At 38.4% G+C, this 13,801-nt stretch overlaps 1 protein-coding gene across 1 annotated transcript in view; it reads left to right on the top strand.

The window, feature by feature from the left end:
• Window positions 1-4,188: 4,188 nt before the first annotated feature.
• The window catches only part of LOC126376523 (uncharacterized), a 147,224-nt gene continuing 137,611 nt past the window's right edge, over window positions 4,189-13,801 (top strand). Inside the window, exon 1 of the mRNA XM_050023972.1 lies at window positions 4,189-4,311. Coding sequence (XP_049879929.1) covers window positions 4,189-4,311 — 123 coding nt within the window. The remainder of the gene's footprint in view (window positions 4,312-13,801) is intronic.

Below are 13,801 nucleotides of genomic sequence, written 5' to 3' on the forward strand. Positions count from 1 at the left end.
TTCGTTTGGACCAGGTCAGATTCAGAACACTTAAACGCCTAGTTGGACGTGACGAAGTTACGTAATGTTTCAGATTATGTGACAAATTGTATTATTATAATAGAATTGTGAATTATAAAATGTTAATTGTTGTGAATTTTGTGAAAATATATTTAAATCCAAAATCCAACTTTCGAGGCTATATAAATGGCACTCTAATTTCATGGATAACAGACATTATGCATCTTTCATCTTTGTTTTTGGGTTATAAATGATGACCCTTTTTATTACACCCAGGCACAATTCTGTCATCCATCATTAAACTGATCAAAACAAAGAGAAGCAATATAGGTAGTATCATATTACATAATGTGATCCAAACATCAAGCAACAATTATTTTTAATGCTTCTGCCATTACATTGTATTTTACAATAATTCGGATACATAATTGTTCAAAAATACAATTTAAGTTATGAGAAAATAGTTAATTTCCACGTTAAATCTGTACAACGCCATCTATATTGTATTTGGTGAACGTAGCCTGGAAAGTCCCTTATCGAGGAAATTGGTTTGAACTGGAAATGAACATATAACTCATAAAAACTTCCTGCCGAAAATATAAATTGCATTTTATTCCATTTCAATCAATTGAACTCCTTGTATTCAATTAATTGAACCGCTCTGGATTCAATTAAATGGGATTGTACGGGTCGCGGTGGTCAATAAATTGTGGTTTGTATCTTATGAGGGTCCTTGTTGGCCTAGTAGATTGGTGGGATAAGGGATCTTGAAGGGCTATTAAGTGGGACGTGGTATAAGTTGTCTGACTCAGAATTTTTATTTTTTATGGTTCGTAATGATAGACCGAGAGAAATCAATTAATTTTACTTTAGGGCAGAGTCACAAGCAGCTGCCGTTCCGGCGAATGTTCCCACTTTGGGAATTTTTCCCATCAGTAAAAAGGCGCAAAACGATAAGATGACCCGTGATTCGGAAGGCACGTTTTCCCGACGACCCGATTACTCTAGCCATAGAGGCAGCCAATCAGCTCGCGACACCAAACACTTCAGGTCCCCGATACCGACCCCGCCGGCGTGGTCGACGATTTCCCTCATTCAGCGCTTATCGCTATCGACCCACTAGGGTCGATTAATTCTTTCAAATATTTTTCCTCTCAGACGACGCCCTGAGCCGAGGTTCGCGCCCAACTGGGCACCCTCAGGCCTGTTGTCTTAAACGTTGTACCGGGTGAGAGCCTTCAGCGCTCCCCATTTGTCCGGCCAAGTAGTTAATGCCATCTGCGGCAAACCTACAATAAGTCACGTCAAAAAAAAAAAAAGGGCACGTTAAGCCGTTGGTCCCGGTTACTACTTACTGTTAGTATATTCCCACTTTGGGAACATTCCCGGGAACGGCACATCACTGGTCACCAGCAATCAAAATATAACGGCCCCGAAGTCCTGAGTTCGATTCCCGATGAGGACACTGACAAAAAACACTTTGTGAGTCTGTTCCTGGTTTGCTCAGGGCATTGCAGGCTGAGGTCATCAAATTATACATACATAGATAGATCGCCTTCTCTTTAATCTGTTCCATGTAAGCTCTTCTTGGTCTTCCCCTTCCTCTCTTTCCGAACAAGTTCTTAGGTTACAAGGCTGCAATCGAAAAACCAAACATACCCACCTGTTCCTACCTCTACCCGCCTACGCCCTTTATTATTAAATCAGTACTGAAAGGGCAAACTTCACCGTATGCCTTGGTGAATAATTAGGGCATAACTTTACGATAAGTAGAGGCGTAAGCTTATTATGAGTAAACAGAGGACCTTTAACCAGACTGTTGCGAAGATTTACGGCGCCCCAAAGCGTGGTGAAAGGCCCGAGACAGTAGAGCTGCCCCTCATTTTGAATTTCGGGGCTGATTTTCTAAAGCGTATTTATGCATATTATCGAGTACGGGTCTATTTTTATTTTTTTGACGTGACTTATTGTAGATTTGCCGCAGATGGCATTAACTACTTGGCCGGACAAAATGGGGAACGCTGAAGGCTCTCACCCGGTACAACGTTTAAGACAACAGGCCTGAGGGTGCCCAGTTGGGCGCGAACCTCGGCTCAGGGCGTCGTCTAAGAGGAAAAATATTTGAAAAAATTAATCGATCCTAGAGGGACGATAAAAGCACGGGTCTAATCCAATGATTTTCGAAACCGGTTTTCGAATTCATTTTGAGGTCATAAATAATTATCACGTGCTCAGCGAAGAAGAAAAACATCTTGAGGAAACTAACATACCCGAGAAATGCGTTTCGGAGGTATGTGACCTAACCTGTATTGGGCTGGTTTTCCCTTCGCGGGTTGGAAGGTCAGACAGGCAGTCGTTTCTGTAAAAAACCGGACCTGTCAAATCTTCAGGTTAGGTAAGCGGACCCTGTGGAAACGGGATAACGCTAGGCAGATGATGATGATGACGATTTAATCCGTGAGATTTAACAAGTTTAGTCGCAAAATGTAACCTAATACTTGTACCTGTTACTCATTTACGAGCGACTCCTGACAGCTCTAGCAATAACGTAACCCTATTTGGGTCAATCGCCGTCACTCTGGCCTGCGAACTGATAATCAGGTTATCAAGACGACGGCCTCCTGGACTGTTATAAGGGAAATAAAGAAGGGAAGGGTATAAGGGGACGGGTGCAAAGGGAATTATTAAAGGTTAGGGGTACTATGAACACCGGGGTTCGTAATTGGGTTAAGATTCTAAATTATTCTTACTGAAAGAGGACTTTTTTTGAGCGCAATTTGCGGGTTTTGTTATTGAGGGTTTGTCTTGGTTTGATAAGGGGTATTTGAGTATTGAATGTGGGGAAAAGTTCTCAAATTAAAATGCTTTCGCCTTGAGTGAAAACGACGTAAGCGATCGATTTCTCTGAAGTAATTCCAGGTACAATGAGAGACTTTCCAAGCTACCTCCTTAAAAAAAAATATAGACGGCGCTGTAGCCGTCAAAACAAAAGAGAAATAGAATGAGTACAATACGGCCTTATTGCTAAGTAGCTATCTCTAAGCAACCTTTAAGTATAGGAGATATTTAATATTATGTAATATAGTGGGATAATGCAGCATAGGAATACTTGTCCATATAAAAATAAATACAAAGATAGATACACTTACGAGTACTTAAAATACATAATAATAATACACATAATTGTTATAATAAATAAATATGTGTTATTCTGATGTATAAGCTACATTATTGTAAAGTTTCATTAAAAACCATTCAGTAGTTTTTGCGTGGAAGAGTAACATCCAAACATCCATACTCATAAACTTTCACATTTATAATATTAGTAAGATAGTAATATGTTTTAAGTGTTGAGGGTCTAGGTGGCGCAGCGGTAAACGCGATCGTTCTGAGATTGTTGAAGTTAAGCAACTTTCGCAAAGGCCGGTCATAGGATGGGTGACCACAAAAAAAAAGTTTTCATCTGGAGCTCCTCCGTGCCTCGGAAGGCACGTTAAGCCGTTGGTCCTGGCTGCATTAGCAGTCGTTAATAACCACCAATCCGCACTGGGCCCGCGTGGTGGTCTAAGGCCCGATCTCCCTATCCATACATAGGGAAGGCCCGTGCCCCAGCAGTGGGGACATTAATGGGCTGGTGATGATGATGATGATGTTTTAACAGTTATGTTTATGTTTTGTTGCAGGCGGATGGGCGTCACCAAGCTCCCAAAATCCAGTCGTCTCGACCCTCCCCTGAACTCGCCGCAGGTAAATAATCGTCAACGAGAGCGTATAGGCGTTTACTAAGCAAGCGTGTATCACCTTAAGTTACATTTTAACTTACCATCATCATCTTTCTAACGTTAATATACAGTTTTTGACCGAATCCGCTTATCTAAACTGAAGATTTGACAGGTCCGGTTTTTTACAGAAGCGACTGCCTGACCTTCAACCCGCGAAGGGAAATCAGCCCAATACAGGTTAAGTCACATACCTTTGAAAATGTTTTCCTCACGATGTTTTCCTTCACCGCTGAGCACGTGATAATTATTTATGATTCAAACATGAATTCGGAAACAAATTCGACATACTTACATTGGTCATCGAACCTGCGACCTCAAAGTGAGAAACAGGCGTTCTACCAACTGAGCAATCACGGCTCTCATAAGTAAATTCTCAACAATCCACTGTCCAGGTGGCGATAACAGCATGACAGTGGCGCGAGGCGAGGGCTCTCCTGAGCGGCTGGGTGGCGCGCTCCGTCGCCTACACTACAAGGCGACGAGGCGTGCACTCTCCGCCCGCCATCACAACTCCAACACACCGCCTAAGGTGAGTGTCTTACTTATAAATAACGGGGGCAATAATAGTGACAACATCGTGGCGCAAATAGTGATAGGTCATGACAGAAACAGTAAATAAAAAATAAATAAATAAAAATATGTTTATTACTCTCACATAATAATAATTGGTAATTAACAATAAAACAAGATTAAGATACAGTTGTTGGTGAGAGACACTGGGGTCTGTGAGAAGCGTTAGCTTGTAGTACAGAACCCCAGTGTTAACAAAATGGCATTGGCGCAAAGTGAGGCCTGCTATCACAACTATGATACGCCGCCTAATGTGAATGTTTTAATAACAAGAGTATAAATAACCGGGGCAATGATAGTGACAACATCGTGGCGCAAATTGTGATAGGTCATGACAGTGACAGTGACAACAAAATGACTTTGGCGCGAGGCGAGGCCCGCTATCACAACTCTAACACGCCGCCTAAGGTGAATGTCTCGGTAACAAGAGCATAAATAACGTGAGCTGTGATAGTGACAACATCGTGGTGCAAATAGTGATAGGTCATGACAGTGACAGTGGCAACAAAACGACATCGGCTCGAAGCGAGGCTCGCTATCACAACTATGAACGGCCGCCTAAGGTGAGCGTCTTAGTAACAAGAGCATAAATAACGGGAGCTGTGGTAGTGACAATATCGTGGCGCAAATTGTGATAGGTCATGACAGTGACAGTGACAACAAAATGACATTGGTGCGAGGAGAGGCCCGCTATTACAACTATGAAACGCCACACCTAAGGTAAGTGTCTCAGTAACAAAAGTATAAACATTATGTTTGAGTTTGCTTTACAAATTGATATTGAAACAATGTAAAATGTACCTATTTGTAGTAAAGCACAAATTTAAGCGCCAGTAATCACATTCAGCTCATAACTCGGTAATGAAAGGCTACAAATTCAATTCCACATCGGTTAACCGCAAATACCTATATAATATTACACGTTACCAATGATTATGGCACCGCTACATTACTGTTAGAACATGACCACACCCCGGTCACTTCATACAAAAATCTCGTTCGTATGCCTAGCGTTATCCCGTTTTCACAGCGATCGCTAACCTAACCAGGAATAAGAATAAACTTGCTTTACAAGTCAGTAGATTACATAAGATCACTAAATCTTTTAAGGGGCAATGTATAGTATACGTTTTTACAGTAAGATTCCAATTCGACAATGGAATTTGCCTTTCAACTGTTTTAAGAGAGTAGTTAAACAGAAACTTTGCAAAAAATGGTTATTATAAAGTTAGTGATTATTTAGAAAAAAATATGAATGCATGGGATTAACTGTCTGAGAACTAAAAATTACTCAATTGTATAAAAATATGTTATTTATTTTTTGTAAAGAACGTCTAGGGCCCTTTGCCGAGGTTTTTCTTGCAGCTACTTTTCCACGTTCGTTGTGTAAAAATTTACGATTTAAAGTGTAACTATGTTACCTACTGAATAAAGATATTTTTGAATTTGAATTAACTTGAACGTTTGACAGGTCCGGTTTTTTACAGAAACGACTGCCTGTCTGACCTTCCAACTTAAGAAGGGAAATCCGCCCTAATACAAGTTAGGACACATCATATAAACAGCCGTTTTACGTCTCATATTTGCCACAAGATAACTTAACATAAGCTAACGACTATATCCCAATTGGGGTAGTCAGAGGTACATCCATCGCAAGATGAACAAAGTACCCACACCTCACCAAGCTTTCTGTTATTATTATTGCGTGTGGCAGACAAAAATAAAATATCCTGCGTGGATCATATCGCACATCTAGTTCTTAAAAGTCATAAATGTCAAAAAAATCTGAAATTGAGTTAACTTAGTAATTAACGTATGGCAAAACAACTACTGTAAAATTTAAAAAATACATTTATGACTTTAAAGAACTAGATGTGCGATATATCCAAGCTAAAAGCACGCAAGTTACAGCTTTCAAAACTAAAATTATAGTTAGAGCCGTCTGTAATGATAAGTATTGCTGCCTATAATGATCGAGCCAACTGTGTGCAGGTATGCAGTGTATATACTGACTGACCCCGCTGGCGTGGTCGACGAATTCCTTGATCCAGCGCTTATCGCTATTGGCCCATTTGGGTCGATTAATTATGTCTTTTGAATACAATCCTCTTAGGACGCCCTGAGTGAGGTTCGCGCCTAACTGGGCATCGACTCAATAGTAACCCTGACACCAGGGTTGGTGGGGTTGGTAATCTACCTCACAACCCACACTATAGAAGAAAAGACGATCATATCCCAATTGGGGTAGTCAGATATACATTATATTGACTTAAGCATCCACACCTGACCGAGCTTTCTGTTATAATTGTTAGGGTTCGTAATGTTTATTTTATTATTTAATTATTATTAGATTATATAACTTAATAACAGACGGAATAAAGTCGTGAATCTGTGTCACGACTTTATTATTTTTAATTTGGAACTGGCATATTATTTCATTTATTTTTATTTTGATTTCTTCTTTTTCGAACGGGAACGTTTTCCCGCCTTTTTAAAAGGCGGTGACGTGGAATTTTGTTCGGTTGCGGTAATCTGTTATGAAGAGTTGGAGAGTTAACATTGTTTATGAAAATATAACATTATTCAAGAGAATTGCTGAATTGTTTAATTACGACGAGAACCTCCCCACCTGAGAGCAGTAGTATTATCACATAATAACATAATATTGATAGTTAGAGCCGTATCGCTGTATATAATGAATGAATGAATGATTGAATGAATTATTTTATTCAGACCTAAATCTATATTTGTTATAAGTAATGTAATGTTATTTGTTAGTTGTGTTACAATAAACAATGTAAACAATCTTTCTTGCTTGTGATCAAAGTAGTTTTTTCGATATTCTTACGAAATTTAGAATAATTTCCAGGAATCTTTGGAAAATCTCAGTATTGTTGACAAAACATGTACTTTGACTTGACAGGTGACAGTTTAACATTACCATAGGAAAATCAATATTTTTTTTACTTTTTTTATGCCATCACATTCTGATAGACCAGTAACAATGTGTACTTAAAATATGTTAGTACCTATCCTACACACAATAACACATACGTAGGAACTGCCAAGTTGCTACTACTTACAACAACATCCTCCTGATAATGGTCGAGCCAACTGTGTTAGTAACTGTGTAGTAGCATTTTGCTTTTTTTTATAAGTATGCATGCGTCTGTAGACAAAGTAAACATTTTTATCTATCGAAGTTGAACAGTGTCTTTTACAAGATGAAAGTGGCAAATGCCACTATGGGATTTAAATCCAATTATGCAGCATTCCGACTATGCTTTTAACCGTGCAAAATTCAATTTAGATCCCTAGAGAACTTCTCTACGAAGCGGACTCTGATTATAAGTGCTTAAAGTTTACGATGGTTGTGTTTACAATTTTTAAAATGGATATTGAGATCTAGACCACCTTTCATAATAATAATTAGGTATGTAAGGTATTTTCGATTTTTTTTTTATATTTTAAAATGAATCGTAATAACTAATTTGAATAGTTTTGCTTTTCGTGCAGTTGCTATTTTTTTTCTTTTTTTTAAAGAATCTATTAAAGTAGGCTGAATCACGTTTATTTCTTTGCCTTTGCTTAGTTGTATTAAAATTTTAATATTGACATTTTGTTAGAGTCATGGTATTGTTGTGGTATTGTCATGGTATAAGAAAACCAGGTATGCTCAAAACTGACAGCTCGAAAACAAATTCGACAAATATTGGTTTAGCCCTGTGCTAGATTCGAACCTACGATCTCAAAGTGAGAAGCAAGCGTAACTGTACACAAAGATTGATTGCCTCGACATACGAGACCTTAGAAGTGTATTAGGTAATTATATAACGCTAATTCATTTGAAACATTAGTATAGTGCTGACATCAAACCAATCCAATAATCCACACTTAGCCTGTGGTAATTGGAATATTGTTAGCAAATTAGAACAAAGCTTCACTTGTACTTCAGGGTTACTATTGTGCCGCTAAAGGCTCCTGGCACGGCTCATGTAAAGACTACTCTACATCAGCAAGAAGTAACCGGGACCAATGGCGTGCCAGCCTGCAATGTCCTAACCAAACTAGGGCTCACAAAGTAATTTTTGTTATATACTTAGTCTTGAACTTTTGTTATGTTCGATGTCTTTATGAAGTAGTCGTTACATGAGCCATGTCAGGAGCCTTTAGCGGCACAATAGTAACCCTGACACCAGGGTTGATAAGGTTGGTCATTGATTCTAGTGTCTAAGCTATGCTACTGTACTGTTTCAACTATGCTGAGGAATTATCGTTGTGAATTTATGTAATGTTCTTCTTCTATCGTGTGGGTTGTGAGGTGGATGACCAATGACCAACCTCATCAACTCTGGTGTCAGGGTTATTATTGAGCTGCCAAAGGCCCCTGACGTGACTCAAGTAACGGTTACGTACTTACATCAGTAAATTGTAACCGGGGCTTCCGAAGCGCGGATCATTTTACTTCTGGACAATCAGGTGATCAGCCATTGTCCTCACCGAACTAGGGATCACAAAGTGATTTGTCCCCACCGGGATTCGAACCCGGGACCTCCGGTTCGTGATCAGAAGGCTCAACCACTGGACCACAGAGGCCGTTATATAATGTTTATTAGAGTACTCCTAAAAGCGGATAGTAAATCGTATTTGATGAGACTTCGTCTGGCATTTGAACATCAAAGGTTATACGAGCATTAACAGCTAATGGTTACACCAATGCGTAATTAGGATCGTTGTTCAGTCGTTAGGTTTGGCGTAGGGTAGAATACGGTATGTAAGGTATTTTTGAAGGTATTTTTTATATTTTCAAATGAAAGATTAATCAAAGCTATTAAAAAAAACTAATTTGAATATTTTTGCTTTTCATGCAGTACTTACTTATTTATTTTTTAAAAAGCTTTGCCTCATGTAGGCTGAATGACGTATATGCCTTTGCCTTTGCTTAGTTTATATTCTTCTTCTTTGCGAGTCGATGGCGATCGAAACTAAATTTTTGCTGACCAATAATTGGCCACGCTTACGGCATTGTCAGTGGCTTCGTACAGCTCTTTAATAGTGCAGGTGTTAGGGCACTTAGGACAGCACAAAAGGTGAGCCATAGTTTGTGGTGATACTCCACACTAGCAATCATCGCAACCATCAACCAGGTATCCCCACCTTACGGTTTTGTTACGGTAATGTGCCCAAACTGTGGGTGGCCCCTAAAAAACCACTTGATATCATATCAAATCATGGTCTGAATCATCCCTCAAAGATTCTTTACTGTGTTGATGCATAAGATTATTATGTAATAGAACGGAACTTATGTAAGGAAAAAATAAGTTACGCCAATCCTAAAACCATTTCGAGATTTCATCTTAATTGAACCAGTCGGATGGTGTTTATTTTACCAAAAATCGTGTATATATTTGACCTTCATGTGACCACATGCACCCTTAGAGGTCTCTAAGGGTAGCTTGTTTACCCAAATTATCATTGTCAAATGCCGTTTATAATAAATAAAATTTAATATAATCTGTGTTCATCGCTAGGGTAAAGTGTTCTAAAAGTGTACGGTTAACAAACTTAATGAAATAACTCCGATAATTATGACCATCACTAACCCTCATCATATTTATAAGAAGCATAAACTATACAAAGCTAATTAAAGAAATGATTTTTTTAGAATATAAATCGGTTCAGCGGTTTAAGCATGTAAAACAGATAGACTGACAAAGTTACTTTCGCATTTTTATTAACTTATGGATTTTGCAAAACAAATAGCAGACTATATATGCGTGTATGATGAGATGATATTTGTATGTTTGTGTAAACTTTGGGGGTTAAAAAGGCCACATTGAAGCAATTCATCTAAGATAGCAATATTGCAATTTTACATTTGCGCATATAAAAGTAAGTGCGCAATGCAAACAAATGTCAAATTGCAATATTGCTTTCTTAGATGAATTGCTTCGATGTGGCCATTTTAACCCTCCTGATGGTGTCATATTTATCTCCAAAACTACTAGTCTGATTTTCGGCTTTCAGTGATGAGTTCCCGTTTGATAGGTCCATGTTTTTAGATAAGTGTTACGGCGAAAACTCACCAGGGGACGTTGCAGTAAACATTTAATACTTAAGTATAAAGCGCAAATGGGAGTTGAAAGAGCCAAGTTCGGATAAGATTTAATTTCTCAAACTCCAAACTTTGTCATTCGTGAAAATTTTATCAGATAATAAGAGTTACCTAATTAAATGGTTGCGCATTACGAGATCTTCCAACCAACTTTTGGGCGCAAGACACATCGGTTCCGCGCTCCGTTCCTTCCGCAGGGCAAAACAACCAATTCGTTGCCAAAGCACATAAGTGAAAACAAAATAAAAACCTCAAAAAAAAAAACACGAATTTTTCCGACGGCCATTTGATAAACCCCTTCTGTTGATTGAGGGGAGGCTTGTGCTCCGCAGTGGGACGTATATAGGTTATTTATGTTATCGAAGTTCGGTTTTGCTAGCCACATTAGAGCCCATCATAACAACGACCTGAGATAGACATTTAGGAGTCGCCATCGCCGGACACGGCTTGGACGCGATGATGATGATTTATGTTATGTTGTTAACACAGAATATGTGCTGAATCATCTGATCCCTCTCAGTATTCGGTACGGTACCACCAACCCTGTATTTGAAAGAATCAATCGACACTAGTGGGCCGATAGCAATAAGAGCTCGATCCTCGTCAATAAGCAATTGAACGGGTCGTTTTATACAGGGTGTTAGTGACATTGTAAGGAAAATTTAGAGGTATGATTCAGACCATGGTTCTGAGTTGATATTAAGTGAAATTTTACGTCGCAAAAGTATGGAACTGAAAATAAAAAACACAAAAATTTACATGAATTTTCAGACAGGAAACTTGACATCAACTCAGAATCATGTACTGAATCATCCCCCTCAGTATTCGTTACGGTGTCACCTCATACGTAAGAATACTGAAGGGGATGATTCAGCTCATTATTCAGAGTTGATTTTAAGTGGAATATTCCATCGTAAAAGTAGTTATAGCATTGCAAATAAGTAATTTTATAATACAAAAAAAATCATGAATTTTGCAACGGAAAATTCCAGAATCGTGTCTGAATCATCCCCCTTAGTATTCGTTACGATATGTCACTAAGCCGCTATATGACACTTTCATCTTAAAAATGCGTCTTAGAAGCATATCAATTTTCCGTCTCTCCTATTTGTCTTGCGCCTTATATCAACCATTAAAACTGATTTAACCTTGACGGTGCCAGTTTTGCAAAGTTTGTTGGGTAAAAACTTTGTATTTACGATTGTTTGAAAGGTTTATTGATGGTAAATGGTAAGTTGAAGCTTTCCACCTTCATTATGATTGGTATTACTTTTGACGAGCTGTTTAGGATCTTTTACTTACATTAATCAACCAACCAACCAACCATGAATTCGAAAACAATCTCAACAATTATTGCTTTAGGCTGGTGCTGGATTCGAACCTGCGACCTCAAAGAGGCAAGTGTTTCTACCAACTGGGGTACCACGGCTCAAAGTTAAAAAAGGAGCCACGAAAATAAATTTACAAATGCACACAAAGGTTCGCTAACGATATGATAAATTGTCTCGCTCTCTGTCAGGTTTGAAAGCCTTTCACCACAAATATGAGGGCCTAAGGACCAGGTGTGACTGGAAGCGTGAAGATGGTTAAACAGTTGGACTCCCATTCACTAGGCTAAGTAAATTAAATTCATCTTTTTGGGGTAATTTATACAATAAAACACCAGACAGTATTTTGAATTTGTCAGAAAAATAAATTTAAAGCTCATGTGAAGCTTACTTTATGTAAAAAAGTTTATTATAAGATTAATGATTACCTAAATGATAAAAATACCTGGTATTCATTGTGTTTCTCTACTTATTAAATAACTTGTAATGTATACTTACTACATTGATTTAAAAGATGTGTTGCTGTTGCAGTTTCTTGTCATTTCTTCTCCTCAGCCATAGCACCTTGCGAAATGACGTAGATTCAAAAATGTTAAATTGACCTTCAACAAGTTTATCTATGATAATTACGTTAAATAAAATGATTCTGATTCTGGAGATCCAGGGTACGAATCCCGATGAGGGCAAATCAGGATAGAATCACTTAGTGATCCCTAGTTTGGATATAACATTGCACATCACCCTATTTTCTGGCAGTAAGGTGATCCGTGCTTTGGAGGGCACGTTAAGCAAGCAAGTATGAAGTCGATACATGACCCATGAGCCATGGCAAGGGAAACATACAGGGTGTTAGTGACATCGTAGCGATAACTTTAAGGGATGATTCAGACCATGATTCTGAGTTGATATCAAGTGGATTTTACGTCGCAAAAATATGGAACAGAAAATAATTAAAAAAAAAACAACAATTTTCATTAATTTTCCGACAAGAAATTCTATTTGATATCAACTCAGAATCATGGTCTGATGTCTCAGTATTCGTTACGATGTCACTAACACCTTGTATTTTACCTACAATAAATCTTGGACTTTTCGAGGCACCGTATGTCACTTTTCCATTTCTTATGCATAGTTTATTAAAAAAATGCTTTTCGCTTTATCGCCGCTATTGGGACTGTTATGTAGACTTAAAAAAAAAACTAAACGTCCGACACCCGCACCGCCTGACGCCTACGCCTGACGTTTTGTTTAAAGCAATTCGTTACTACGTTTTTGCTAATATTTTTTGGCAGGCGCGCACGTGTATACACTTTATCGAAAAACGGTATCGAACACAGCGTTTCGGAACATCTTTTCGTTTAATCCACTCGAATAATAATAATAAAAGTTGTTGCCCTTTATAACTTACTTAAAGGTAAATTTTATTAAGAAGCTTAAAAGTAAGTAACTTACCTAACAGGAAGTAAAAATTGTTAGAAATTCTCCTTAAAAACATAACATCAACAACCTTTATATTTATAAGTTACCTAATAATAATGACGACCTCCATGGTCTAGTTGTTGAGCGTTGGGCTCATGATCCAGAGGTCCCGTGTTCGAATCCCGGTGGGGACATGCCACAAAAATTACTTTGTGATCCCTAGTTTGGTTAGGACATTACAGGCTGATCGCCTGATTGTCTGAAAATAAGTTGATCCGTGCTTCGGAAGGCACGTTAAGCCGTTAGTTCTGGTTGCTACTGGCTGACGTAAGTACATAGTCGTTACATGAGTCATGTCAGGGGCCTTTGGCGGCTCAATAATAACCCTGACACCAGGGTTGATGAGGTTAGTAATCCGCCTCACAACTCACACGATAGAAGAAGAAGTTACTTACTTCATTACGTCTCATAAAAAGAAAAAGAGTCCTGTTACGGTAGGTAAGGTATAGAACTCCGAGAAATAAGTCTATTTTAATTGTATTTCTTAAATGAATAGAAGGCTACAACCACACCCCGGACACTTCATA

Source organism: Pectinophora gossypiella, chromosome 21 (assembly GCF_024362695.1).
Source record: "Pectinophora gossypiella chromosome 21, ilPecGoss1.1, whole genome shotgun sequence".
NCBI classification, from domain to species: Eukaryota; Metazoa; Arthropoda; class Insecta; order Lepidoptera; family Gelechiidae; genus Pectinophora; species Pectinophora gossypiella.